This window comes from Sturnira hondurensis, unplaced genomic scaffold (assembly GCF_014824575.4).
Source record: "Sturnira hondurensis isolate 20B ecotype Veracruz unplaced genomic scaffold, ASM1482457v3 Scaffold0006849, whole genome shotgun sequence".
NCBI classification, from domain to species: Eukaryota; Metazoa; Chordata; class Mammalia; order Chiroptera; family Phyllostomidae; genus Sturnira; species Sturnira hondurensis.
The window spans coordinates 3,314,195-3,341,239 of record NW_028079480.1 but is presented as its reverse complement, the minus strand read 5'-3'; the positions used below and the strand labels follow the sequence as shown (position 1 = coordinate 3,341,239).

General features: G+C 40.9%; 1 protein-coding gene, 1 long non-coding RNA gene and 1 other non-coding gene across 4 annotated transcripts; 2 read left to right on the top strand and 1 right to left on the bottom strand.

Moving 5' to 3' along the window:
* On the top strand, positions 1 to 21,054 carry LOC118990304 (uncharacterized). Its single transcript, XR_005067195.1, has 3 exons — positions 1 to 160; positions 9,614 to 9,616; positions 21,042 to 21,054. It is a non-coding gene; the product is annotated as an uncharacterized LOC118990304 (long non-coding RNA).
* Positions 4,630 to 26,494, bottom strand: TCTN3 (tectonic family member 3). Of its 2 annotated transcripts, XM_037050868.1 has the most exons (14): positions 26,144 to 26,494; positions 25,853 to 25,976; positions 25,431 to 25,549; positions 21,127 to 21,254; positions 20,782 to 20,890; positions 20,578 to 20,693; positions 20,046 to 20,081; positions 19,430 to 19,510; positions 17,509 to 17,634; positions 16,310 to 16,414; positions 15,433 to 15,527; positions 14,988 to 15,141; positions 11,925 to 12,062; positions 4,630 to 5,695 (listed from the first exon to the last, which is right to left on the bottom strand). In XM_037050868.1, exons 1-14 carry the CDS (start codon positions 26,397 to 26,399, stop codon positions 5,462 to 5,464), a joined length of 1,821 nt encoding a protein of 606 aa, XP_036906763.1. In that variant the 5' UTR covers positions 26,400 to 26,494; the 3' UTR covers positions 4,630 to 5,461. The 2 variants fall into 2 exon arrangements, with proteins under 2 accessions (XP_036906763.1, XP_036906764.1); XM_037050869.1 differs by lacking the exons at positions 20,782 to 20,890; positions 21,127 to 21,254.
* On the top strand, positions 17,235 to 17,365 carry LOC118990325 (small nucleolar RNA SNORA22). Its single transcript, XR_005067200.1, has one exon. It is a non-coding gene; the product is annotated as a small nucleolar RNA SNORA22 (small nucleolar RNA).
* Positions 26,495 to 27,045: the final 551 nt, after the last annotated feature.

The window sequence follows — 27,045 nt, the reverse complement described above, 5'->3', positions numbered from 1 at the left end:
TGAATGAAGGCTCCACTGCAAGCTTGTCTGAATTCACAGTTCAACCTTTGGAAATGAAGCTCCCCATAATACCATAACCTATGGGGGAGGAGGGACATCTAACAGTGTTGTAGCAGAGTACCACTCCACCAAAAACCTGAGGTACACTTCTACCTCCAGAGTGATGTCAGGTTCAAACCCTGAAATCAAAGTTCAATCTTTGGACCTGGAGTTCACCGTAATACCAGAACCATCTGTGGAAGCAGAACAACCAAGCAGGAGACAACAGCTTCTTCAAAACACTGTGAGTTGACACTTCCACATGGAAAGACTGGGCAGACTAAGCAGCAAACCTTGTCTGATCACAGGTCAAGCATAGGACCTGGTGCTCATCATAACACCATTACCTGTTGTGGTGGCTGAACATCCTACAGCCCTTCAGCAGACTACAGCTCCTCAAAGCGCCCTGTAGTGACATTCCCACATACAGAACCTGTTCAAGCTCAGCAGCTTAACTTGTGTGAAGTCACAGTTCAACCTTCAGACATGGATCTCACCATAACAGCAGAATCCACAGTGGAGGTTGAACACCCCACAGGCCTGCAGAAGAGTACAGCTCCTCCAAAGCATCCTGAGGTGATACTTCCACATACACAGACTGTTCAGGCTTAACAGCTTGTGTGTGTGAAATCACAGCTCAACCTTTGCATTGGAAGCTCCCCATAAACCCCAAATGTACTGTGGAGGCTGAATACAGTGCTACAGCAGACTACAGGTTCTTTAAAACACCATGAGTGATACTTCCACACTGACAGGCTGTCAGGCCTGAGCCTGGGGCCACTCAGGTGTGCAGCTTAAATCCTGCCTCACTGTGAGGAGGATTTAAGCGGCCTACCTTGTCTAAAGCCACAGTTCAACCTTTGGACCTGGAGTTCACCCTAAAACCAGAACGTACTGAGAAGGCTGAAATCCTATAACCTTTCAATAAGACTACAGCTTCTCCAAACACTGAGGTGACACTTTCACATGCACAGGCTGTACTGGCTCAGCAGCCAACTTTGTCTGAATCACAGTTAAACATTCGGACTTGGAGCTCACCATAAACATCACCTACTTGGATGCTGGACATTCTATAACCCTTGAGCAGACTACAATTACTTCAAAACACTGAGGTGATACTTCCACATTGAAAGTCTAGTAAAACTAAGGAGCAAACCTTGTCTGAAATCACAGTTCAACCTCAGGACCTGGAGCTCACCATAACACCAGTACCTACTGTGGAGGCTGCACAAGCCCTGGGGCCCATGACAGCTCCTCCAAAGTGTCACCCTGAAGTGACACTTCCACATCCACACACTGTTCTGGCTCAGCAGCCAACCTAGTATGAAATCACGGGTCAACTTTTAGACTTGGAGCCACCATAAACCCAGAACCTACTGTGGAGACCGACCATCTTACAGTCCTGCAGCAGAGTACAGCTTCTCCAAAACCTGGAGGGGACACTTTCAGATTTGGAGCCTATTCGGGCTCACTAGCTAACAGTGAATTCATGGTTCAACCTTTGTCATGGAGATCACTATGACACCAGTACCTACAGGGGAGGCTCAACATCCTACAGCCCAGTGGCAGAATACAATGCTCCAAAGAACCCTGAGGCGACACTTTGACATTTAGAGCCCATCTTGCTCAGTAGCTAAACGTGTGTGAAGTCAGAGTTCATTCATTGGACCTGGAACACACCGTAACACCAGAGTCTACTGTGGTGGCTGAACACCCTACAGTCCTGCAGCACAGTACATCTTCAAAACCCTGAGGTGATACTTTCACGTTTACAGCCTGTTCAGGTTCAGAACTTAACATTGTGTGGATTCACAGTTCAGTTCGGACCTGGAGTTCACCATGACACCAGAACCTACTATGGATGCCGAACATCCTACGGCCTTAAAGCAGACTGTAGTTCTTCCATAGCACTTTAAGGTGACACTTTTCATATCCGGAGTTATTCAGGCTCGGCAGGAAATCCTGTGTCAAGTCACAGTTCAACATTTGGATCAGGAGTTCACTGCGACATCAGAGCCTACTTTGGAGGCTGAACACCCCTGCATTAGAGTACAGCTTCTTCAAAGCACTCTTAGGGGACACTGCCACACCCACAGCCTGTTTGTTCAGGCTTGGCGGCCAACCTTGTATAAAACCACAGTTCAACTTTGGACTTCGAGCTCAACATAAACCCAGAATCTACTGTGGAGGCTGTACATAAAACCACCCAGCAACAGACTACAGATGCTTCAAAGCACCCTGAAGTGACACTTTCACATACACCAATCTTCAGGCTTAGAAGCCAACCCTGTCTAAAGTCACAGTTCTACCTTTGGACCTGGAGCTCACCATGACACCAGAGCCCAAGTGCAGGCTGAACTTCCTATGGCCCTGCAACAGAGTACAGCTCCTTCAAAGCACCCAGCAGTGACAGTTGTACATCAAGAACCTGTTCTGGCTCAGCAGCCAACATATCTGAAGTCACAGTTCAACCTGAGGGCCTGGTGTTCATCAAAACACCAACACGTATTGTGAAGGTTGAATATCCTACAGCCCTGCAGCAGAATATAGCTTCTCCAGAAGACTCTGAGGTGACACTTTCACATTTAGACAAGTTCAGGCTTAGCAGCCAATCTTGTCTGAAATCAGTTCAGACATTTGGACCTGGAGGTCACTGTAACACCAGAATCTGTTGTGGAAGCTGAAATACCCTATGTCCCCACAGCAGACTACATGAGAGTTCCTCATCCAGAGCCTGTTTATGTTCAGCAGTCATCCTTGTCTGAATTCAGTTAAACCTTTGGACCTGGAATTTATCAGAACTCAGCAGCCAGAGTCATCTGAGCAGTCAACAACTGAACAGAATGCCATCATGAATATGTGAGCTCTGTACCGGCTGCTGTGTTTGGGTTGCGCCCAAAGCAGAGGCTCCACAAAGTGTTTGTACCAGAGCCCAACTCCTACAATGGCACCTTCATTATCTTAAATGCAAGGAAACCCTATTTGTTACATTAATAAAGATACTTGGAAGTCATACTGCTGGGCTGAAAACTAATCCTCGGTGAAAATAATGTGAGAGAATTACGTAAGGATTCAACTGAAGGCCTGCATCTCTCAAGTATTTAATTCTCAATTGTAATTCTGACAACTCTTGAAGATTTGTACCTTTTTACGTTGCCAGCATTAAAATATTTAGACATAAGAACAACACAAGTATCACAACAGTTAAGAGAATTCTCACGATGACCCTTGAATGGAAAAACTGATTTTACTTAGCCACTTGGCTTGCTGTCTATGCCAATTTAAAAATGAGGCTGTCAGCAAGACAGTCAGACTGCATTGTGATAATGAATGTCTGACACCCGTTGTGATGAACGACTATATTTAGAAAATACAGAAGGCTCTTTCATGGAAATATTACAAGGCTGAAAGAAGAACACCAGCACTAAGATAATGGCTGGGCCAGTGAGGGCATCCTCAGGCAAAAAAAGGCGACAGCTTGTCAGTCTTCATGATGAAGCTTCTCAGTGAGCAATGAGAAGTAAAGGTTTCCAAGCCACAGTGCGATACCGAGCAATGGAAAAATGAGAGGCCAGAAGCCCAGGGAGAACAGGAAAAGCAGGAGCCACGGGGGCTCACCAGAGTGCCAGGGTATGGGTATGAGCACGATCTCGTCGGGGCAGTGCCTGTGACTGTAGCAGCAATGATTTTTATCGTAACTGTCTGTCTTGTTGGGATTTGTCACAGAACAGCATCAAAGGAAGGTAAAGAAGGAAGCTCGAGGAGCTTTTTCTCAGCTCTCTGGCATGAGATACTCACCAAAACGTTAAGATGGAGGGCGTTTTCTGGAAGAGGCTTAGGGACATGAATGGACCTCGCAACACCATATGCAAGAAAAATGTGGCCCAGAAGCTACATGACAAGGATTCATCTGATGAGGATGAGCTTTTTGTCAAAATGGTGAAGGCTGAAGCCTCCATCTTAACAGCCAGGAGCACTGCTAAGAGACAGGTGAAGAAAGTGAAACATGACACCGTCACCCAGTGAACCCCATCCTCGGGCTACCTGCAAACTGTATGTTGGCTCAGCACTGTGGACAAAATACATATTTTCCTATTAGAACATATAAACTCATAACCAACTTAGAAAATCTGGAATTTATAAAAAGTTGTACATTCTCATGTTTAACCTTGTCACCTTTCAACGTACTCCCCACCTGATGCAACACACCTGTCGAGGCGTTTCTTGCCACTGCTCAAAAGGTCTTTGAACTCATTTGATTCTGATGCCTTTCAGTGCATCTGCAGTTTTTTTTGCTTTTCCTCTTCCACATCGGCAAAACATTTCCCTTTGAGGACATTTTTCATCCGGGGAAACAAACAAAAAAATTTGCTCAGTGCAAGATCAGATGAATAGGTGGGCACAGGTTTCTGGTCGAAAATTGCTTAATATTTAGCATGGTGTGGGTTGGTGCACTGGTAAATCACCCATTGTGAAATGGGCAACTGTGTTGAAAGTTTAAAAAAAATTCACTGAAGTCGAACGCATCCCACAACACCAGCTGGTGCACTGATACAGATGAGTTCCTAGAACACTCACCTAGCAGGGGAAGCCTGTACTACAAGGGGCCTGCACTCCAGAAGATAATTCTGTTTTTTTGGGTTCCCCCTCATAATAATAAATGCTATTGTACTATAAAGATTTTTCTTTTTTTAAAAAAAGAACCCCTCATATATTCAGAAAAATAGTCACGAGGCAAACTACCTATCAGTTAACTTCTGTGTGCTGCTAGAATTAGTATAACTGAGCACTCAATCAGTTTTATTTCTCTACCACAGTGGAGGGAAAGAAGAAAAATGAGTGGTAAAATCATTTGTTCGTAGGAAAGGAGGCTGGGATTCCACATTCCTTTTGAAAACTTTTCATAGAAAGAATTGCCATCCTTACTCAGGCATAGGAAGATTGTGACCCAAGGGAGTAGTAAGGAATCAGATAAAATATATAGCCAGTCAGCTCCTTTCAAGCCCAGAGGGCAGCACTTTCCAAGTTCATGTGGGGAACAGTAGGAATGTTGCCCAACTGTGCCTGTGAGCAGATAGATGAAGACCTTGCAAACCTTTGGTCAACACTCTTGTGGAGGAAGAGCTCTTTGTGTTCTTTCCTGCTTGAGAAGTATAGAGCTTAAGGTGTATCTGGTGTTCTGTAGGTTATATATTCAGTTTTTTGGAGCAAATCATTTGCAATTGACATTGCTGAGGCATGTTCTAAATTCTAAGCAGAGAGCTAGGATGAATAAATTGTCTTTATTACTTTTCCCTCATGTACAAAGATTCCTTCAGTTAGGTCCTCTATTATCCTAAATGCCTTCTGGTCATTAGCCAACATAAGTAGGCTGCTATAGGACTTCCCATAGGGAAAATTAAAATGTGATTTTCTCCTTTCGTTACTTAGTCTCTAGGCTGAGAACTCCAAGTAGTAAGAAACACAGGATAAGGATGGGACAGACTGAGTCTTTTTGAGAGTGCACTCCTTTGCTGAATGCCACTTTGAATGGAAAGAAGAAATCAAATGGCAATTTCCAGTCGATTCTGGGTTGGCCCCGTGGAGGCTCTGGCTTCTGGGTAATGTCCACAAAGGTCACAATAGTTGTCAAAGACATTTCTGTTACTTTGGAATCCTGCAGGAAAGAAGTCCATGACAGGTCAGCACTTGGTACCAGTTCAAATAGCCCTCCACTTGACAACCTATTTCTTCCCCGAAAGAAGACCAGAACCAAATTGCTGTCCGCAAGGTATTACCTTTTTCTCATATTGATCCTATGGAGTTTTCTATGAGATACAGAAAGTTAATCTCTTAGCAACAGTCCTTGACACCAGCACTGGAACAGTTAACACCTACCTAAAGACTGACTCTAGCTTCCCCAAACTGGGAGCTGCCTGGTATCAGAGAGGCCAGATAGCAAAACTATCTATGACGTGCTGAGCAGGTCCACCTTTCCAGGTCCAAGAAGCTTCCAGGCTCAGAAACAGTACACACGTACTAGTGGAAGTAGGAGTGGCAATTCCACTCTTTATTCAGTTGTAGAAGGAAACTAGAAACTTCATGGAAGAAGCAAAGAACATAGAAATGGAGATTTAAAGAAAAATTAGGTTCACAGAATCTCAGGATTAGAAAGGATCCTCCCAACCTGCCAGTTCAAGTCAAATAAAACAGACGCTCCCAGGAGAAGGGGCCTTGCCAGGCCGACGGAGGGGCTGATCTAACAGAGACGCTTTCAGTAGGTGTGGCTGCAGCCTGGTGGCTGGAATGGCCAGGCACGTGGGAGAAACTTCTCATGTTAAAGAAAAAACTACCAAGTGAGCACTATAAATAAACTCAGAGGAAACAGAGACAAGGAAAGATGAAGATAAAATGTTAATAACTTAAAAGATATAGGATATAATGAAACAGAGAAAAATGAAGAAGCGCTTCGATATTAAAAATGTAATGCCAAAATAAAAAATTCAGTAAGAAGGTTAACAAACAAAGTTGAGGAACTCTTCTAGAAAAACCAAAAAGCTAACGAGAATATGAGAGAAAAGAAAAGTAGATAATAAATTAGTCACCCTATAACAGAGTAACAGGAGTTCCAAAAAGAGAGAACAAAGAAAATAGTAGAGAAGAGATTAAATGTGTAAGACCAATAAAAATTTCTCAGAATTGAGTTTTCAGAGTAAAAAAACTCCACAGATTGTCTGATATGATGAATGAAGAAATAAAACTACTTGAGGCATAATATGTTAGAAGCTTCAGAGTACTAGGAGTAAACTGGAAATCTTAAAATGGTGCTTGAACAGCATATCGGAAACTGGAAGACTATGGAAGGATGCCTTCAAAACTGTGAGTGAAAATCATTTTCAATCCAGACTTGTTACCTACCCAAATGAGCTATTACGAATCATGATGATGATGATGATGATGGTGGTTGAATGAAGTTGTCTTTAGACATGTGAACTAAAGGGAAAATGTAGTTTACATGTGCCTGTTTTCAAAGATGTTATTAGAATTTGAAGTCCACCAAAATGAGAGTGAATCGAGAAAAAGGAAAAAACTGTGTTCAGTAAACAATGAATCTACCACAAATACTAAGCAAGAGGAATTCCCAGGATGACAGTAAAGAAAAGTCGACTAACAACTACTGGGCAGTAAACAGTCCACATTACATGAGGTTTATGCGGGTCTCCATAAAGAAAATACATAGGGCCAAAAGAACCTATGTATCCCAATGTTCATAGCAGCACAATTTACAATAGCCAAGCACTGGAAGCAACCAAGGTGCCCATCAGTAAATGAATGCAATAAAAACTATGGTACATTTACACAATGGAATTCTCTGCAGCAGAAAGAAAGGAGCTCCTACCCTTTGCAACAGCATGGATGGAACTAGAAAGCATTATGCTAAGTGAAATAAGCCAGGTGGTGAAAGACAAATACCATATGATCTTACCTTTATTAACAGGAACCTAAACAACAAAACAAACAAGCAAAATATAACCAAAGACACTGAAATTGAGAACAGGCTGTCAGTGACCAGGGAGGGGAGGGGAGGGAATTTCAGGGGAAAAGGGGAAAGGTTTGCAGGAACAAGTATAAAGGACACATGGACAAAAACTAGGGGTGGGTGGAAACAGGAGGGAGGTGGAGAGGGCAGGTGGGGTGGGGTGGGATGGGAGTAAAAGGCAGAAAACTGTACTTGAACAACAATTAAAAAAATAAAATATGTAGGAAAGGTAGAGCTGATAACATTGTATGGAGAGTTTAAGTGTTTGAAAAGCTGCTTTGAGAAATTTTACAGAGCTCTTGGACAGTGTGAGAAGTCTTAGCCATCAGCTAAAAGAAAACTAAAGAAATGAAATATGAGGTAATTATTAATTTCGGGAAGAATGAAAGATTTCACAAAAATTTAACTCCTTGACTCAACATGAATATTTATGTAATCATAATATTGAAACTATTTACTTAATAAAACATTTTGATGTAACTACCTTGGGACAGTAACAGAAGGGTAAGAGAGACTACAACTCCCCTGCCAAAACAGGAAGTAAATAGATTATCTATAGATTCCTGATTCAAGAGGTAACTGAACAAAATATTGTCTACAAATTGACGTAAATACCAGAAGAGAAGAGTAAAAAAGTCTAACAGGTAATTTTTGGAGATCAAGATGGTAAGGAGGATTATAAGACTTTTTTATAAGAGGTCCTCTTCTGGCATTTTTTTGCCTTTAAATATATATATACACACATACACTATTTTGATAAATTATAGAACTATTAATTTGAGAAATTATACCATTATCTAGCATTAGCCTCATCTGCAAGGGAACTCTGAAATACAAGGTAGGTTCACAGCCCCTTGTATTGGGGGCTGTGAACAAGGTTCACAAGGTTCACACCTTGTGTTGTCCCCACCCAAGGAAAGGAAGTGGGGCTTTCTATTCCTTTGCCCGTAAGTCACAGGTTGAGGGCCGTCTAGGAAATGTATATTTCCAGGCCCTCCACATGAGTTCTGGTAGTTGGAGGACATCTTTGCAAAACAAACGAAACACAAAAGGAGGAAAACCTTAGGAGAAAAAAGTGGGGGAGGGAAGCTGGGGATGCAACATACAAGGGTTACTGCAGAAAGAAAACTTATACTTGATAGTCAACAGGGTATCATATATAAGATATAAAAGAACTCCATGAAATGCCCCAACTAAAAATGTGTCCATCATCTTTGACTCATTCTTCCTCAACCTCCACATCCAAGCAGTCATGTTCTATCAGTGACACCCCTGAATCTTCTGAACTCTGTCTGCACAGCTCTCACAGCCCCTACCTGGGCCCAGGCATCCTCATCACCTCCTGGTGAATTTCAGCAACAGTGCTCTAAACTTCACCTCAGTGTTGCCCCTCACCTTCTGAAACAGCAAGGGCAATGTCCACTGTGTTTATCACGCTATACCTAGCACCAAGCCTGGCACTTGGCACCGAGTAGCACTCAATGAAGATTTCTTTTTTGACAGATGAGCAGAGGTGTTTTTGGAGACAGAGAATAGAAAGTAACAAGAAATAAGAAATCACAGGGTAGAAAGTATGCTATAGCTTAAGAGTCAGCAATTACAGATCACTTTGACCCCTTAACCTTACCCCCAACACTGTAATTAGGATTCCTAAAAGCTGTGCTTCATTTATTCATGCATTTATTAACTAAGATTTCAAATGAAATGCCTATTCTTCATATATTAAACAAAATTGCCTCTGCCCTGGCCACATGGGTTAGTTGTTGGGAGTGTCTTCCAGTATACCAAAAGGCTGTGGGTTTGATCCAGGGTTGGGGCACGAGGCAACTGATCAATGTTTCTCCCTCTGTCTCCATCTCTCCCACTTCCTCTCTCTCTAAAATCAATAATTAAAAAAATATATCCTGAAGGTAGAAGAAAAAGTATATACGCATGTGTTCCTTCATGCCTCTTTCAAGTCTATTTCCTGTCCCTCTCACAGGCAACCATTGTCTGACTTTTGTCACTAATGATCAATTTTGCCTACTCTTGTATTTCATAAAAATGGAATCTTAGAGTGTACTTTTAAATGTGTTTGGCTTTTTTCACTTCAGACAAATGTTCTTGCAATTTATTGCTATTGTTTTGCATACCAGTAATTCATTATTTTATTACTGAGTAGTATTCCATTGTGAGAATATACAACAGTTTGCTCAGTCTCTTGATGAGATGTTTCTAGTTTTGTGCTGTCATTAATAAGGCTGCTATGAACATTCTGGTACACGTTTTGTTTTGGATGTGTTTTTTCATTTCTTTTGGTTAAATATGCAGGAGTAAGATTGCTGGGTCATAGGGAAGATGAATTTGTAAAGACCAAGAGGTTCTACCATTTTTATTCCTACCAGCGATCTATGAGAATTCCAGTTGTTCTAGTTCCTGCACCGTTTCGTGTTACCACTCTTTATTTTAGCTATTCTTGTGAATATGCTGGTGATATTCTAGTGAATGGTGTCTCATGGCTTTAATTTTCTATGTCCCTAAGGACTAACGATACTCAACACCTTTCATGCTTATTGGCCATTTGTGTATCATTCAAATCTTTTGCCCATTTTTAAGATTTTTCTGTCTTCACATTACTTACTTGTAAATATTTTTAATTCTGGACATGGAATTTGTTGCCAGATAATGTGTTAACGAATATTTTTTCCAAAATTATAGCCTGCCTTTTCCTTTTTGTAATGGTATCTTTTGACGAGCAGAGATTTAATGATATTTGTTTCCTGCCCAAGAAATATTTGCCTACTTCAAATTTGCAGATACTGTCCTGTGTTTCTTTTAGAAGTTTTGTGACTCTGGATTTAAGGTCTATATATAGGTCTATAACCCAGGCACGTGTACTTTTTGTGTATGGAACTGATGAATTTTCCCCACTATATTTATCCAGTAGTTCCAGTTTTATCCAGTTGTTCCAATATCAGTTGTTTTTTAAAAAAATGTCCCCTTCCCATTGAATCAATTTGTGGATCTATTTTTAGACTCTATTCTGTATCGTTGGTCTATTTGTCTAGCCTATACCGCTACTGCACTGAGAGTTACAGTAAATCTTTTTTTTTAAAAGATTTTATTTATTTATTTATCTTTAGAGGGGAAGGAGAGAGGGAGAGAAACATCAATGCATGGTTGCCTTTTGTGCGTCCCCTGCTGGGAGTTGGCCTGCAGGGAACTGGACTACAACCCAGGCATGTGCCCTGACGGGGAATCGAACCACGATCCTCTGGTTCGCAGGCCCATGTGCTCAATCCACTGAGCTACACCAGCCAGGGCCTAAATCTTGAAATCAGTAGAGAAAGTCCTCCAAATTTGTTGTTCTTTTTAAAAACTGTTTTGGGGTTTTAAGTCCTCTGTATTTTCATGTAAATTTTCGAATCAGCTTATCAATTTCCACAAAAATGCTGGGTAGGAGTTTTTTGGGGGGTTTGCATTGAATCCACAGATCCGTTGGGGGTTATCTTAATTTTGATTCTTCTACTTCATGAACATGGTATATCTCTCAGTCATTTATTTAGGTCCCCTATGATTTCTCTCAGAAATGCTTTATAGTGAAGGAGTTTTTTACTCCTTTTGCTAAGTTTGTTCTTAAGTATTTCATGTTCTTTAATGCTAGTGTAAATGAAACAATAAATTCACTTTTATAACAACATCTAGTTATTTTTAGATGTGTTCCTAGTGACTTTTTCCCCTAGTAACTTTTTTCCCCTATTGACTTTAAGAAATTTTATTATAAAAGTAGCAAATTATATTGTGAAGAGTTAAAGCATATAGATAAGTGAAAATAAGAAAAACACTATTTCCATCACTGAGAATAGCACTATTAACATCTACCTCTTTATACATAAAAACATCCATATATGCATTGTACACCAAGATATCAGAGCAGTTAGGCTGTTTCATAATTTGCTTAAAAAATTAACGTCTATCTTTTCATGTTAGTAATATTTCTATCTAAAATATAGTCTGTACTCAAAGTTTTCCCAACTATCCCACAATGTGCTTCATGATTATTGAAATCAGAATCCCAGTCCAAAAACATGAACTGTATCTGTCATGATAATTTAGAAGAAATTAACCTGTACTATACTCTGGGTTCAGGATATTAAAAAAAACTGATGAAAAAGGATATAGATGTATCCACCATGACAGCCCGCTGTTTCAGTAACCAGGCAGGGAGGATCAACGTGAAAATTAACTGTGTCTGCTCACTCTAACCAGACATTGGCTGGTAGCATTAATTGGCTCTCAGAAGTCAAAAATTATATGGCCATCAAATGGCTGATGAGACAACGTAGGCTTTGCAAGGTTCAGTGAACCTCTATGAGTCATGACTTACCTTTACGGACTGACACTGGTACAAGAAGCGTGCTCCTGATACATGAGCTTGCGGGTTGGACTGGAGGCCTATATATGCCCACAACACCTGGATCTCCAGGGAAACTGGTAGGACACAGCAGGATGCACAATGTATAGCCTGCAGAAGAGTAAAGAAGAGTCTGCTTGAATTGCAGATGGTTGCCTATAATCAGTCACCATGCATTAAGTACCCTCGTTTCTTAAACATTGTACAATAACAGAGAAGGCAGTGCGGCTTAGAGAAAGCAAAAGTTTACCACAAGCCATGTTATTGTCCTTGATCTTAGGAAGATTAATATTCTGAAGTGGAAATTACAGAGATTATAAAATGTGAGCCCATTTACACTGTTTACAAGAAGTGCTCAGTGAGTGGTACACAGTCAGTATTGTGGAACACCAGAAGAAACAGCCATTTCTGAACTGAGATGAGTACTATGTGGCAGGGGAAAATGGCGATTAAAGGAAAATTCAGGTAGAGAGACGGCATATAAAAAGGTACACAACTAGAAAAGCACATGATGCCATGGAGGGACATTCACTGATTAACGTGAATAGTAGTTACTGAGTGCCTCCTCTGTGCCTGGCATGTACCAGGCAATGGCCTTGAGCAGACACTTGACTGGAGCAAAGGACTTGGACACAGGAGGCAGTGAAGGTTAAGAAAGAAGACATATCAGTATTAGATTATGAAGTCCAACCAAGTAGTCTGACCCTGGGAGGATTAATTCCATAATGTGGGAAGGACTGATGGAAGTGAGGACTTTAATCAGAAGGTTACGATAATTTAGCAGATACAAACTATCCTCAAATATGCTCCCTGCTTCTCTAGCTTCATACTTTTTTATAGTAAGGCTCAGACACAGGCAAAAACGTGTATAAACTAGGAACAGGAGAAAACACACCATGTTTATGTTTACTAAGGAAACTGTCAAAGTGTCTTCCAAGTGGCTCACCATTTTGCGGTCCCACAACAGTGTCTGAGGGGTCCAGTGTTGCCACTTCCTTGCCAACACATACTATCCATCTTTTTAATTATAGCCATCCCCGTGGGTGTGAAGTAGTATCGCATTGTGGTTTTGCAATTCCTTAATGGCTAACTATGTTGAATGTCTTTTCATGAGTTTGTTCTCAATACTTTTAAACATTTTTCTTTTCATTTAATCTACATTTGTAGATTTAGATTTATAATCTAAAATGTAGATTTTCCATGTTGTCAAATGTCCTTGAAAATGTATTTAAAAATGTAAATTGAGAATAACAAAGAGTAGTTCCACTATAATCTCCATCTAGCTCCTTCCTATATTCAGCCATGTAGCACCCAAAATCCACAGTCCCTCAGATGGCTTTGAAGTTTAAGAAAACTCAACATGACTTCAGTTGCCTAAAGGCTGGATCAAGAACATATATTTACTTATCCCCCAAATCTCTTTAAAAGGAAATATGTCATAATAGTGCCGAAAAAGGGAAAATGGCACTTTAAACATTATCTCTAAGGGGAAAGGTATTTCAAAGTCTGAACTAAAATTCCAAGGTTAAAAAAAAGTTGATAAATTTCACAATATAAAAATCAACTTCTGCATGACAAAAAACACCATAAACAAAATCAAAAGACAAATGACAAACTGGGAAAAAAATACCTGCATATTACACCACTGAAAAGAGTTGATTTCTCAAATACACAAAGATTTCTTATATGTCATAAGACCAGTGATTCAATAAAAATGGGCAAGGGATATAAATAGATTATAATGAAGAAAGTACAAACTGTTCAACCATATGTCAAGATACTCAACCTTATTCAAAGAGAAAATAAAACTACACTAGGATGCTATTTTTCACTTATCAGATGACCAAAGATTAAAAAATTTGAACACACAGTACTGATGAAGGTATGGGGCAACGAGCAGTCTCTTCAATGGATGGTAGGACTGCAGATTGGTACAGCCTGCACAGAGAATGAATTGGCAACACTTAGTAAAATTTTAAATGTATATACCCTTTGTTTTTTTTTAAATATTTTATTTATTTATCTTTAGAGGAGAAGGAAAGGAGAGAGGGAGAGAAATATCAATGTATGGTTGCCTCTGCCGAGGACACACAATGTATCATGTGTCCCCTGCCGGGAACTGGCTTGCAACCCAGGCATGTGCCCTGACTGGGAATCGAACCGCGATCCTCTGGTTCGCAGGCCTGTGCTCAATCCACTGAGCTACACCAGCCAGGGCTGTGTATATACCCTTTGATCTAGAAATTCTACTTCCAGGATTTATCACATAGGTTTATCCTCCCATGTATGAAATGGTACCTGAATGAGGTTATAAAGTGCACACTGTGTATAACAGGAAAAGACTGAAAACAACCTGAGTGTCCACAAATAAAACGGGTGAAATTTATGGTTCATCCGCATAATAATGGAATATTATACAATGCAAAGAAAGGGGGGGCTTACTATGTAACAAGTTTAAAAAAGCAAGGTACAGAACAGTGTTTATGATGTATCATTTGGATAAAAAAAGGACAGAAGCGGCTGGATGAGGCTGCTTCCAGGGCAGCGGATGCTGCGGTTTCACTTTCCCTGTAATACCGTTCTACATGGTGTGAGTTTTTGATCTGGTAATGTACTTTCATTAAATGTAAATGTAAAAACATAAATTTTTATAACAACAGAAAGAACACAATTTCAACCTCAAAGAAAGAATCTGGGCTGACCATATATTCAAGATTATAAGAGAAGATTTGAAATATTTATGAAATATATTTAATTTAGTTTTCTCTTACTATGAGTAAGGCTGATTTTGAACTGCAGAGTAATCTCTACATTTTCTACATTCAATTTTTCTCCTCATAAGGAGAATAAGTTAGGTATAAACCTAACCTGAAATAATGACATCAAATGGGCATGATTTCTTATATTCTTATTACAACCACATTAGCCTCCTTCTACAAAAACCACATTACCTATGGAAATAGGGCTGGTTTTAATTTCAGTATTCACAACAAAAGGGGAATTGAGTGGCGGTCAGAGCGGGTTTTCTCTCCTCACCGCAACACTGCAGTTCCTGCTGAGGATCCTGGCCCACTGTCCCTTCTGGGCTGGGTTGGCATCGCCAAAGACAGCAACGTGCTCTGGCCTGGGCCCTCCGTGAAGCGTCTGGTACATCGCTCGCTGCAAGTGGCTGCAGCCCATCTTTTCCAGCCTGAAATTAAACATCATGCAGTCTGGAGTCCAATGCTAAGAGAATAATGTAACCATATGAGTGTATTAATCTAAATATTAGAAATAACAGTATAAAATAAACTGGAGTAAAATAATCCTCAGGAGGTTTAGAGGACTGTTAGAAAACTCTTAGCAACATTACTATTATTTAGATTATAAGACGATTTCTAATTAGCAATCTCTGAACTCTCAAAATATAAAAGTTGCCATATCAACATAATCTTTAGACAGAGACAAAATGGTGGGAAATGATGCAGAAGCAATGAATCACCTGAGCTTGCATCCAGACATTGCATTCACTCCAAACTGTACGTCATGTCTCCTAACAGAGCAAGTTCCATCACCCTGGCTTTGCAAAAGGGTCATCTGAGGTGAGAAGTGATGGTCAAGGAGATTATAACAGAAAAAGAGACAGACTGGAAAATTTATGCTTTCATTGTTTCCTTAACACTGTATTTTATTAATACCATGGTACCGTTCGAGTCACAATTTGGTTCCTTCATCTAGTAATTAAAAAAACACAGAGATGGCCCTGGCTGGTGGGGCTCAGCAGAATGAGTGCCAGCCTGTGAACCACAGGGTCACCGGATCCATTTCCCGTCAGGGCACAAGCCTGGACTGCAGGTCAGGTCCCCAGTAGGGGGTACGCAAGAGGCAATCACACATTCCTGTTTCTCTTCCTCTCTCCTTTCTTTCCCCTCTCTAAAATAAGACAGAAAACTGTACTTGAACAAGAATTAAATAAAAATTAAAATTAAAAAAATATTTTATAAAGACAATACCATAAAAAAATAAATTTCCTGTTTTAATAAGAAAAAAATAGAAATAAAAATAAATAAAATCTTAAAAAAAACAACAACCCACACACAGAGTTGTGTTTTTCCAGAAGTGGTTAACTACACACTAGCATATAAATACCTCATTAAAGCAAAAATCAGTTACCATCTTCACTTTTGGCCAGGCTGTCGTTAAGTTTTAGAGCCTTTGGTCACATCAACATTTGAGACCATAGTCTATGAATGGCCTGGTTAAGGAAGTCCCGCATACCTAAAAAACGAGGGAACCACAGAACAGGATAATCCAGAAGATCAGCAGCTGCAGCTTTTCTCATTAGGCTCCAACAGGCCTCTCAGCCCTGAAAAGGATACTGATTGTCTTACCTCACTAGTTAGAGCCAGGAGTGGCTTCCCAACAATATAGCCCGGATTCCCGCTTCTAGGAGCAGGAAAAGAAGCAGCTGTGCTCTGAGAAGCCTGCAGAAAGAGTAAAAGAAAGTCACGTATGGAGAGAAACATGCTCCCCCACCTTCCACTGCTTGGCTTCACTCCCTGCCTTAAGGCGCCGCAGTAAGTTGGCCACACTGGACGATCTGGCTTCCTTTGCAAAAACTTCTACTCCAATGACTTTTCCTTTTTCTCCCCACAAAGTAAATCCTGAATGATCTACATATTGAAATTCACTATATGCCACTCTACCAAGAGTTGGAAATAAGGATCTATCAGCCCTGTTTTTCAAAAACTGCTATCAATTTAGGGCTATGTTCACCATGGTTGAAATGAGAGGAATTTATGTGTAACTTATCAATATATTTTAATTAACTACAGATGTCCCAGAAATGAACTCTGAGAGACATGAGACTTGGTTGGTCACTGGAAGGCAAGTTGGGAAGAAATCAGATTCAACGAGATTAAAAAAGCAGCAGCAGCGGAAGCCAAAGGCGGCGATCGAGACCGGAAGCGTGGGCCCAGTGGGGTGAACACAACACTGAGTGCCATCACCGTGTTTTTCACTACCATTCAGAGATGCGCACAGGCAAAAATTCATGCTCACTGTAGGCACACAGGCTCAAATAATATGCTAAATGTCCAGGAATATGAGAAAAGCCAAAGAACTTCTGTGGGGTGATGGCTGAGTTTATGATTCAAAGTGATAATTTAGAAAGGAGTTTGGGTCTAAGATTGAAGTCCTGCTACACTGGGGACCAGGCAGAGAATCAGAGAAAACGTTACTAAGTAAACACTGTTGAATCCCTATCACAGGAGTTCCTAACGGAACCTGAAACGTCCAGGCCTCTTGCACAGCGAACACCCAAGTGTGCTGTCGAGTTCCCTTGGCTCCGACGTGCTATAGCAATGTTTGTTCTTTTCCTCTGCAGTGAAAGGGCTATTTACCTTTTCAAATGAATTCAGAAAGTCAGCACATTACTTAAAAAACACGTTGGGCCTCAACTGACGGACTGCACTAGGCCTTCATAGCTCACTCAGTGTCACAGCTGTCACAGACAGAGGAACTGTCCCCACCCCAGTATCTCTTCCCTCCTTCACCTCCACAGAAGAAGGGCCCTAACCCGGAAGCGAATGACGAAGTGTTGCTGTAGGGAAGCGCCTGGCTCCACGCTCAGGTTGGCTTGTCCGAAACTGACAGAGACTTTCTGGATCCCAGACGTTCCATTGGTCTCTATCTCATAGGTGACCTGAAATGCGAAAGTACAATCAACTAATAAAAATTACTTAGTGCATGCCCTGCTATCTCAGGTGTGACCCTGAATTAAATTATCTGGAAATGTGTCCAATATGATGAATATATTTAGAAAAATTTATAGAATATGAATAACATAATGTATTTTCTAAAAGACTTGGTTCTGCATAGTAACTTAGTCATACAGGGACTATCTGATTGAATTCCATGCAAATGTGTGGCTGTTTCTCAAAACCAAAAGCCATGTAACACATAATACACCTTTTTTGTGTATAATATGACTCCTACCTTACAAAATCAAAAGTCTTATGTTGTTTTTCATCTTTTTAAAATTAAAGTATGTAACCTTGCTCTGCAAATTCTTATGATTGATTTCCCTTGTTTTTGGACAAGATTTAACATGACTTTATATATATACACACATATTAAAGTTTCTCAATATGATCTTTAAAAAAATTACTTAGTGGGCCACTTATGTTTAATTTACATTTTCTGTCTTTGAGGGTTTTATTATAAGTGAATGAGGGTACAGTTAACAATACTGTATGTTTGAAACTTGATAAAAGAGTAGATCTTCAAAGTTTGCATTGCAAGAAAAAGTTTGTGACTGTGTGGTGATAGTTGTTAAAGAAACTTACTGTGGTGATCATTCTGCAGTAAATACAGGGATGGTCAAAACTCGGTGTACAGCCCTGGCTGGGTGGCTAAGTTGGTTGGAGTGTCATCCCACACTCTAAAAGGTCGCAGGTTTGATTCCCAGCCAGGGTATGTACTTAGGCTGAGGGTTCAATCCCTGGTCAGAGTGTATATAAGAGGCAACTGATGGATGTTTCTCTCCAACATTGACGGTTTTCTCTGTCTCTCTCCTGTCCACCCCCACTTTCTCTCTCTCTAAGGTCAATGAACATATCCTTGGGTGAGGATTTAAAAAAAATAGGTTTTACGATTGTGAGTACGCTAAACAGTTTATTCTTACATTATTATTGTATTATTTATTTGTATTACAACTGTAAACCTACTTTTGCCCACCTTGTACATATATCAAATCGTATTGTATATCTAAAACTAATATGTTATATATCAATTATATCTTAATTAAAGGTATAGCTGAGTGAGGGAGAATAAACAAGTCTTAAAAATGCCAAATACAAGTATCATGAAAAGATAAAATTGACTTCATCTTATATATACAAACAAAAAAAAAAGGACAGGATAGGGCTCTTTGAAAAGATTCATGGGAGAGGTGAGTTTAGAGTAAGAATCGAAAGGGAAGAAAAATAAGTTTTGATTGCATGCAGGAGAAGGCAAGAAGCACGGGCAGGTGAGCTGGAACAGAGACCTTGCTGACTTGGCTCTCCCCACGTCTGAGGGTGAGGGAAGATAGTAGCTGGAGATGCAGTTATCAATTGAAGGTATCCTTCAATTTCTGAAAATTATGCTTCAAGATAATTCTTACTTCTATAGGTTGACTACAGGAGACAGAATAGAGGGAAAGTTGATGAGTCCGTTTCAGACTTTCAGATGATACTGACTTCAAGAGCAGAAAATGTGGTAAGAACCCTAACAGATGCATGTGAGCAAAGAAAAGAGGAATCAGAAATACTCTTAGTGTTCTGAAATGCAGTACCGGGGGACAATAGCGTTGCAAACGAGTGAAACGTGGTAGGGAGGAAGGGGCAGGGCTCACTTCTTGATGTGCTGACTTGGTGTGGCACTTGACAGAAGCAGGGGCACCTCTGGGAACGGTGGTCAACGTACTTCAATCTAGAACCTGAGGTCAGCATCCCTACCTGGGAAACAACATTCTGACAAGCGTTTCCAGCCAACAGAGGAGAGCCAGCCTGTGAGACCGGTGTGACAGGAACCTGGAACTAGCAAGGGGAAGAGGCAAATCAACTGAAATTGAAAGCAGCATTGTCTCTTCCAGGTCTATCTCATGCCAAAATGAGTATTTTTCATTCTGAGCACCAACTTTCTCTCTCTTTCCATTGCCAGACTACAACTTAGTCATTCCAGGTCTGCACACCTCAACACATATTTCTCAGATCATGAATTCTATTACATATAAAATTAAGGTCCCATGCTCAAATAGGTTTTAGAAATACTATATTTGACACCTATCTCTTAGAGACTAACAAGGCCCTCAAGCATATTAAAGATTCCAAAAAGTCTGCCCTAAATATAGTGTTTAACCTGCACTCAATATTTCCTAAAATTACCTAAGATCTTTTGAATTTTTATTCCATATGACACTTATTAATCACATAGAATACACATGAAAAGCATTGTCTTAGATCCACATTTAACGTTTAGATACATCACAAATACATTTTCTTTCACCATTACAATCTAGATGCAAAGGGACCAAGTAGTCTCTTTACTTTTTCCAGACAAATAGCATCATACCTTCATATTCTGCAGATCAGTCATACCTCTTGGAACCTAAATAAGAGAAAAGCAAGAAAATGCATATGCATACACCTTAGTGAAAATCTCCAGAAGCTTGTGGTTTCACATATGGGGGTGGGAAGAATCGATGTATTAGAATAATTTGCTTCCTCTCTTCTACCTGACTCTCCTTCACACTAAAATGACAGGAGTAAAGCTGAGGGGAGATTAAATGAGTCCAATTGCAAAGCTCTGGAGCAAAGCTCTACTGAATAGCAAAAGCAAGAAACTTTGGTGAAATATTGAAATGTCAGCCCTCCCACCCTCCCAAGCCAAACCCATTAGCCAGGAGGTTGAAAACCTCTCAGCATGACCACATAGCCCTAATTTTTAACCTTTCTTCAGACAACAGGGTTTCCAACCCTCTGCCTTTTACATAGCTCTTGGGCATTCTGACTTCCAGTTCAGTGCCTTTTTTACAACCCAGCAGTGGGAAGCGTGTTGACTTTAAACTCACAGTGGTGCCAGTGGGGAGAGAAAGAACACCCACCTTCAAGACTGTGAAGTTGTAGTAAGAGGCAGCATTGAGGGCTGGATCCAAGGTGCAGCTCTTTGCCAGGTTCTTGAAGAAACGAACGCAGGTCGTACTTTTACTTTCCAAGAAACCTTAGAACACAAAGAATTAAGAAGGTGGTCAATGAGAAAGCCTATTTTAACTTGAACCGAAAGGTTGGCATATGTGCTCTTGACTCACTTGCAGGATTGTTCTCGGTACAGAGTCCTCCAGCTCCGAGCCCTGCAGGCTGCTTCAGTAAGCTTACTAGAGACCACTCGGAGAAGTAAGTCAAAATGGGGTCCCCAGCCTGAACAAAGTATAGCAGGAATATTATGTTCACAATGAGATTGGAATGAGCCCACCAAAAAAACAGAAACAAAAATTTACTCAACAGCTTGTTAATGTGCACATCACTGGCCTCCAAAAGAACTGACAATGGTTTGCGTAACGGCAGCCAGGTACCTCAGAGGTACCCACTCAGTTAACTGTCAGTTATGAGGGAAAAATCAAGCCAAACAACCCCATCCCTCTCCCCAGGCTCACCCTGTAAAAAGGTGCCGGTGACTTGGTTTGGAATGTCGAAGTGAACGATTTGCCTCCAAACTCTGTAGCCAGCGCCTGGAAGTTGGATGCATTGACTTTTTGGAGCTCCTGGAAATAGTTTAATTTTGCTAAAATGTTTTTAAAAAGAAAAGGGGTTTAGATAAAAGAAAAACATTTATTTCTAAATATAGTACATGCCAAGAAGTAATATTTTTATTGAGGCATAGAATATACACAGTATATACAAATGCAAAATACATTCATCCTAGGCATAAATTCAAAAGAATTTTTACAAATTTATATACTTTTATTGCTACTACTCAGATTAAGTTATAGGACATTTTCCCAGAAAGTTTCCCATCAATATTCCACTTTCAGAGATAACAATTCTGATTTCTATCACATTCTAATTCATTTGTAATCTGTTAAATGAATTATTGCTTTAGCATCAAGATCTAAGATAAGAATCTGGCCAATACTATGGAAAACAGTATAGCGGTTCCTCAAAAAAATTAAGAATTCAGCTACCCTGTGAGCCAGCAACCTTCTTCCAGGTATCTATCCAAAAATTCTGAAAACATTTATTTGTAAACATGCATGCACCCACACGTTCATCGAAGCATTATTCACAGTGGCCGAGACACGGGAACAACCAAAGTTCCACCAACGGAAGGTTGGATAAGGATGTGATGTATAGATACACAATGGAATACTCCTCGGACATAAGGAAAGACGAAATACTTTTTCATTTCATGGGTCCATCATGTTGCCATGTGTGACAACATGGATGGACCCTGAGAATTTTGTGCTGAGCAAAGTAAGTCAGACGGAGAAAGTCAAGAACCACATGATTCCACTCACACGTGGGATATAAAACTGAAAGCAACAAATGAACAAACAAGACAAAAAACCCCAAAACGTACAGACACGGACAACAGTGCATGGTTACCAGAGGGAAAAGGAGGCAGCACAGTAACAATGGGTAAGGGGGTCAAACACGGTGACAGAAGGAGATCTGACTGAGTGGTGAGCACACAGTGCACCACACAGATGATTATCTTTAGGATTGTTCATTTGACACCTATATGATTTTATTAAACTTCAGTTAAATAAAATTTTTAAATGATGTAAATATATCACCTAGCTGTTGTATCTACATAATTAAAAGTCTTAACAAGAAAAAAAAGAATATGGCCAATGAATTCCAGTTAGTTCCAAGTCTCTGATGCCAGGAATGTGTATGATCAGCAATTTGTGATGAAAACAGGAGGCTCAATAAAGTTACCATTCGGCCCGCACTAGATGAGTCTCTAGTACAACAAAATGGTACTGTTTCCATGGGAACATGGCAAAGTTGGAGACAACGTCTGATTCGTCCTCAAATCTTCCTGTTCCCTCTAAACTTCAACTGACCGAATAGGACCTTCAACAGTCTGAGTAAGAATGTTTCCACCTCTCAAGTATATGGATTTGTCACATTTTATTCTTTTCACCTTATAATTTCTACATTCAAAATTTCAGACACTCTGAAGGGGTGCTTTCTCTAACAATTCTAAATCTATTATCATAGCAACGCACACATCTGCCCAAGCTCCTGCAGCTGTCTCCTTACTCAGAAAAGGAGAGAGATGTAGGAAGAGGCCTCTGGCACTGCCCCCTGCCCAGGGGGTTGGCTGGTGATGAATAAATCTCTGCTTTACCACCCTAGTCTTCTGTTAACTTGAAACATTGGCAGAAACTTGCCCCATGATAAATCCTTTAATTCTTCATGTAATTATGGTCCTTTGGGCAGATTCAAAAAGGTATCAAGACCTTTATCACTGAAAGCTAGTGAGGAATCCACATAACAAAAGCTTGACCTTTATCCTCTGCCATCAGTCTTAAATATTTGACTTTTCAGCTTTCTGATGCAGCAACAAACGAGCACAATTCTCAGTTCTGAGGACGTCCAGACTTCTGAGGACGTCCAGACTATTCACCCTCTCTACCTCCCAGATCCTTGCTACTCAAAGTGCGGTGCACAGACTAGCAGCCCCAGCATCACCAGGAATTCGGAACCTTAAGCCACTCCCCAGACACGGTCAGAATCTGCATGTGAACAAGCTCTCCAAGTGATGCTGATGCTGATGGTTTGCAGACCATCTCCTCGACCTCTGACCTGAATCTTCAAACTTTAAAATTTCCAGGAGCTGTTTAATATTTCTCTCAGAACTCACACCCCGGAAACCACATGGAAGAAATACCTCATATAAAATCCAGTTATTTCTGCCCTTATAAATGAAAGAAAAGTTAAAGTTAAGCTAAGAAAGAAGATAAGCTGAGATTAAATATCTACCTGGCTATTTTTTCATGGCTTAAAGAATAAGAGAAAGTTAACATTTTGCATCTCACATTAGTGCAGGGATACTGGTGGTAAGAAGGGACGATGTAGATAAGAAACGCAGGCTAAAGACAGTAAGTCGAGATTTTGTCTAAAACTCTAAAACGTTTGCCTAAAAATTTCTACCATCATACATGGTATGCATTACACTGAACAGAGCTTAAAGGTATTTAGATTGCTACAATTCCAGATGTGGAAGAAAGCCTAGAAACCACCTGGCCCAATCCCATAAGGAAATTTGGATCCTGAGAGGTAAATGAGCTGCAGAAGGCCGCAAAGACACCTGGCAGAGGCGGGACTGAAGCGCAGGTCTCCCGGTACCTGGTTTCCTTTCTCCCACTCCATCATGCTGCACAGACTTTGACTAAGAACATCCATTCCTAATGACCATTGTCAGCAAATATTAAGCCTTTTGAGCAAACAGAGACCTGATCCATCCTTTCTAGGTACAGATAATTTACCTTGGGAGACACAATGTTTATATAAATTGAGCAATTCAAAGTGCCCTATAGTTTCCAAGGGAATGACTCTCAGGTGTTGTAGGGGAAAGAAAGTTCAAAACCACTGGTCCAGAAGCAGTGGCAGGATGGTACAGGAGACAGGAGGGGAGATTAAAAGCAAGGAGAACCAGTTGGATGCTATTGCAATAACTCTGGAGCACAATCGTAAGGCTGGAACTAGAAGTCAGTGGGAGATTTGGAAAGGATGGGGCAGCCGCAGACTTATAGTTGCCCCTGGCAGGGCAGCTCGTTTGGTTAGAGCATCGTCTGTCCCAACACACCAAGGCTGCAGATTCGATCCCAGTCGGGGCATGTACAAGAAACACCCAATGAATGCATAAATAAGAACAACAACAAATCAATCTTTCTCTCTCAAATCAATACATTTAAAAATAGTAAGTTCCCCTAAATCAAATACTGGTTTTCTAAAACAAATCTAGTTTCCTATTTCTTTTTTTAACTGAGATCAGGAGCAGTTAACTTTCAGGGTGGAAGGAACATTTAACTCTGTTTTGTATGAGAACTTTATTTTGTTTCTTAAACATTAAAAAAGAGACATATAGCTTCATATCTTTAGAAATGTTATAGCTATCACCAGCAAATTTATAAGTCTACTTAAAACCTTAATAACAGCAACCACCTCTCATTGCTATTGCACTCTAAAGTCACAAGCACTTTCACATCCAGGACCAGTGTTGTTTTTTCTCATTTTGTAGTTGAAGAAATGAGACCAGAAATGCTAAGGGATTGGCCCAGGTCTGTGCAGCTGATAAATAAATGGCAAGGCTGAGATCCAACCCTAATGCTTTTTCCCTTACACTGTTGCTTCATGAAACAAAAATAAGGTTGGTATATACTCATTTTTCAAAGACATTCATTCAAGTATTTTTGGTGCCTCCTATGTATCACTTATCGCAGAGTCAGTGACTGCCTTCATGGAGAGTGTATCAAATGGGCAAACAGAATCTATCTGTAATTATCTGGGCTAACAGGGATGATTAAAATTAAAATTCTGGCCTAGGCTGGTTGAGTGTCATCCCGCAAAGCTAAAGGTCACCAGTTCAATTCTGGGTCAGGGCACATGCCTAGGTTTTGGATTCAGTCCCCAGTTGAGATGCATGTGAGGGGCTACCAATCGATCAATATTTCTCTCTCTCTTTTTCTCCCTCCTCATCCTCTCTCTGAAAATAAATATACAAAATATTTTTAATTAAAGTTCTATATGGGTTTTCTGACCCATAGCCAATAGGGGAGAAGAAATTGCAAATATTCACTAATAAGAGAGAGAGGGGGCAGGTGGAGAGGCAGGATAACAGAAATTCAAAGGACAAAAAATAATAATAATACTTTTTTCAAAGGACAGAGACAAAGCCAGCTTTTGGTAAATGTTAGGCAATAAAAACACACAACATGTTTCTACTCACAGTTGTTCACATGGACACAAAACTGCCTAATTCCATTTAAATCCACGAAAATCCTTGAAGGAAATGGGGAATTACTCCTGAAGATAAGAGAGTTGTCCACACATACCCAACTTGAAGACCTATGAGGAAACAGGATAAAGCATAGGTATATTTAGAAGTGCAGAGTTAGATCCAAAGAAGGTTGGATGCCCCATGGATGTCAGTCAGATGCCAAAGAGAAAACTCCCTGGGCAGCCGCGGGCCAGCCCTGCTGTCCAATAAAGAAAGAATCAGAAGAGGAACATGGAAGAACCAAGGTAACTCCACTTACAGGAGTGGAAATGGGGGAGGAAGGCAGGAAGAGTAACTCTTCCAACTTCCAAATATTACCTATTCTAGGGCCCCAATTCCCTTTAGGACTCAACCTGCGCAACACAGCTCACCTCACGCTGCCCAGAAGGCAGAAGGAGAAAACTGTTCTGGGATGGATTAGATAGCAGTCTCTGTCGCAGCAGCAATTTATATCGCAGGTACCAGGAGTCAAGTCGCAGACACAGATCGGTAAGGCTATGAAGGTACGACATGAAGCAGAGAGGGATGAGGATCTCTAGAATCTTTCAAGTGAGAATTCCCCGCTTCTGACAGCCCCAGTCCTCACTCTGCAGCAATTCACTTTGTTCACAGAATTTTACATCGAAGTCTGTAGTTTCCATCCCCACATCTCCTTCCCTCACCTGGGAAGAGGTCCATGGTCCCATTTTCAGGCGTTGATGGGGTCAGGACAGTAGGGCCCACCGCAGAGATCCCAGGCACGGCCCTAGGAGTTCCAGTCCCCTCCGAAGAGGACCGAAGGGTCCCGCCCTGCACCCCTGGCCCCAAGTCCGAAGAGGTGGACACTGCCCCTGACGGGGAGGAAGACGGCTGAGGACGGATGCCCTCGGGGATCATCAGGAAGAACACCTGCAGTAGCACGAGCGACGAGGTGCACATGAGGCAGTCGCGACCCCCAAGAGTTTAAAGTGGGATTTCGGCGGTCGCCAGACGCGTCGCTAGAGAATCGAGGTTAGGGGGAGGAGTCGCATTGAGTCAACGTCACCGTTTGCATCGGTTCATTGGTTCACGGAGAGGGCTGAGAACTCTTCTGCCAATAGAAAGTGGCGTTATTACAGCACTTTCAGAAAGGTTTAGACTGCGCCCTCCTCCTTAAGGCCGGACACTGCCTCCGTCGCTTGGCAACCGCCAAACTGGGGAGGAAGCCCGTGCCCCTCCTCTCCGCTAGGTGGCAGTACAAGTTCAGCCGGAGGCGGCGCAGACTTCTCTCGGCCATGTGGACTGAGCCTATCTTTTTTGATGGAGGGAAACCCGAGTCCGGAACTAAAATCGCATTATCCTTTCCATCCGGATTCTAAACAAAGATAATCCTAGAAAAGAAAATACACCAAAGATTACATACCTAAAAAAAGTCTCATCTAAATATTGTATGCGGGGGGAGGGAATATTAGAAAGATTCAGTTCCTTAAATTTCAACATTGAGAAATTACAAAAATATTTTAACCTCAGTAAACTTATGAAATCTCTAAATGCGGACGGCATATCTGTTACTACAGAAAATAGTGAGAGGAGGGGGTTGAGAAAT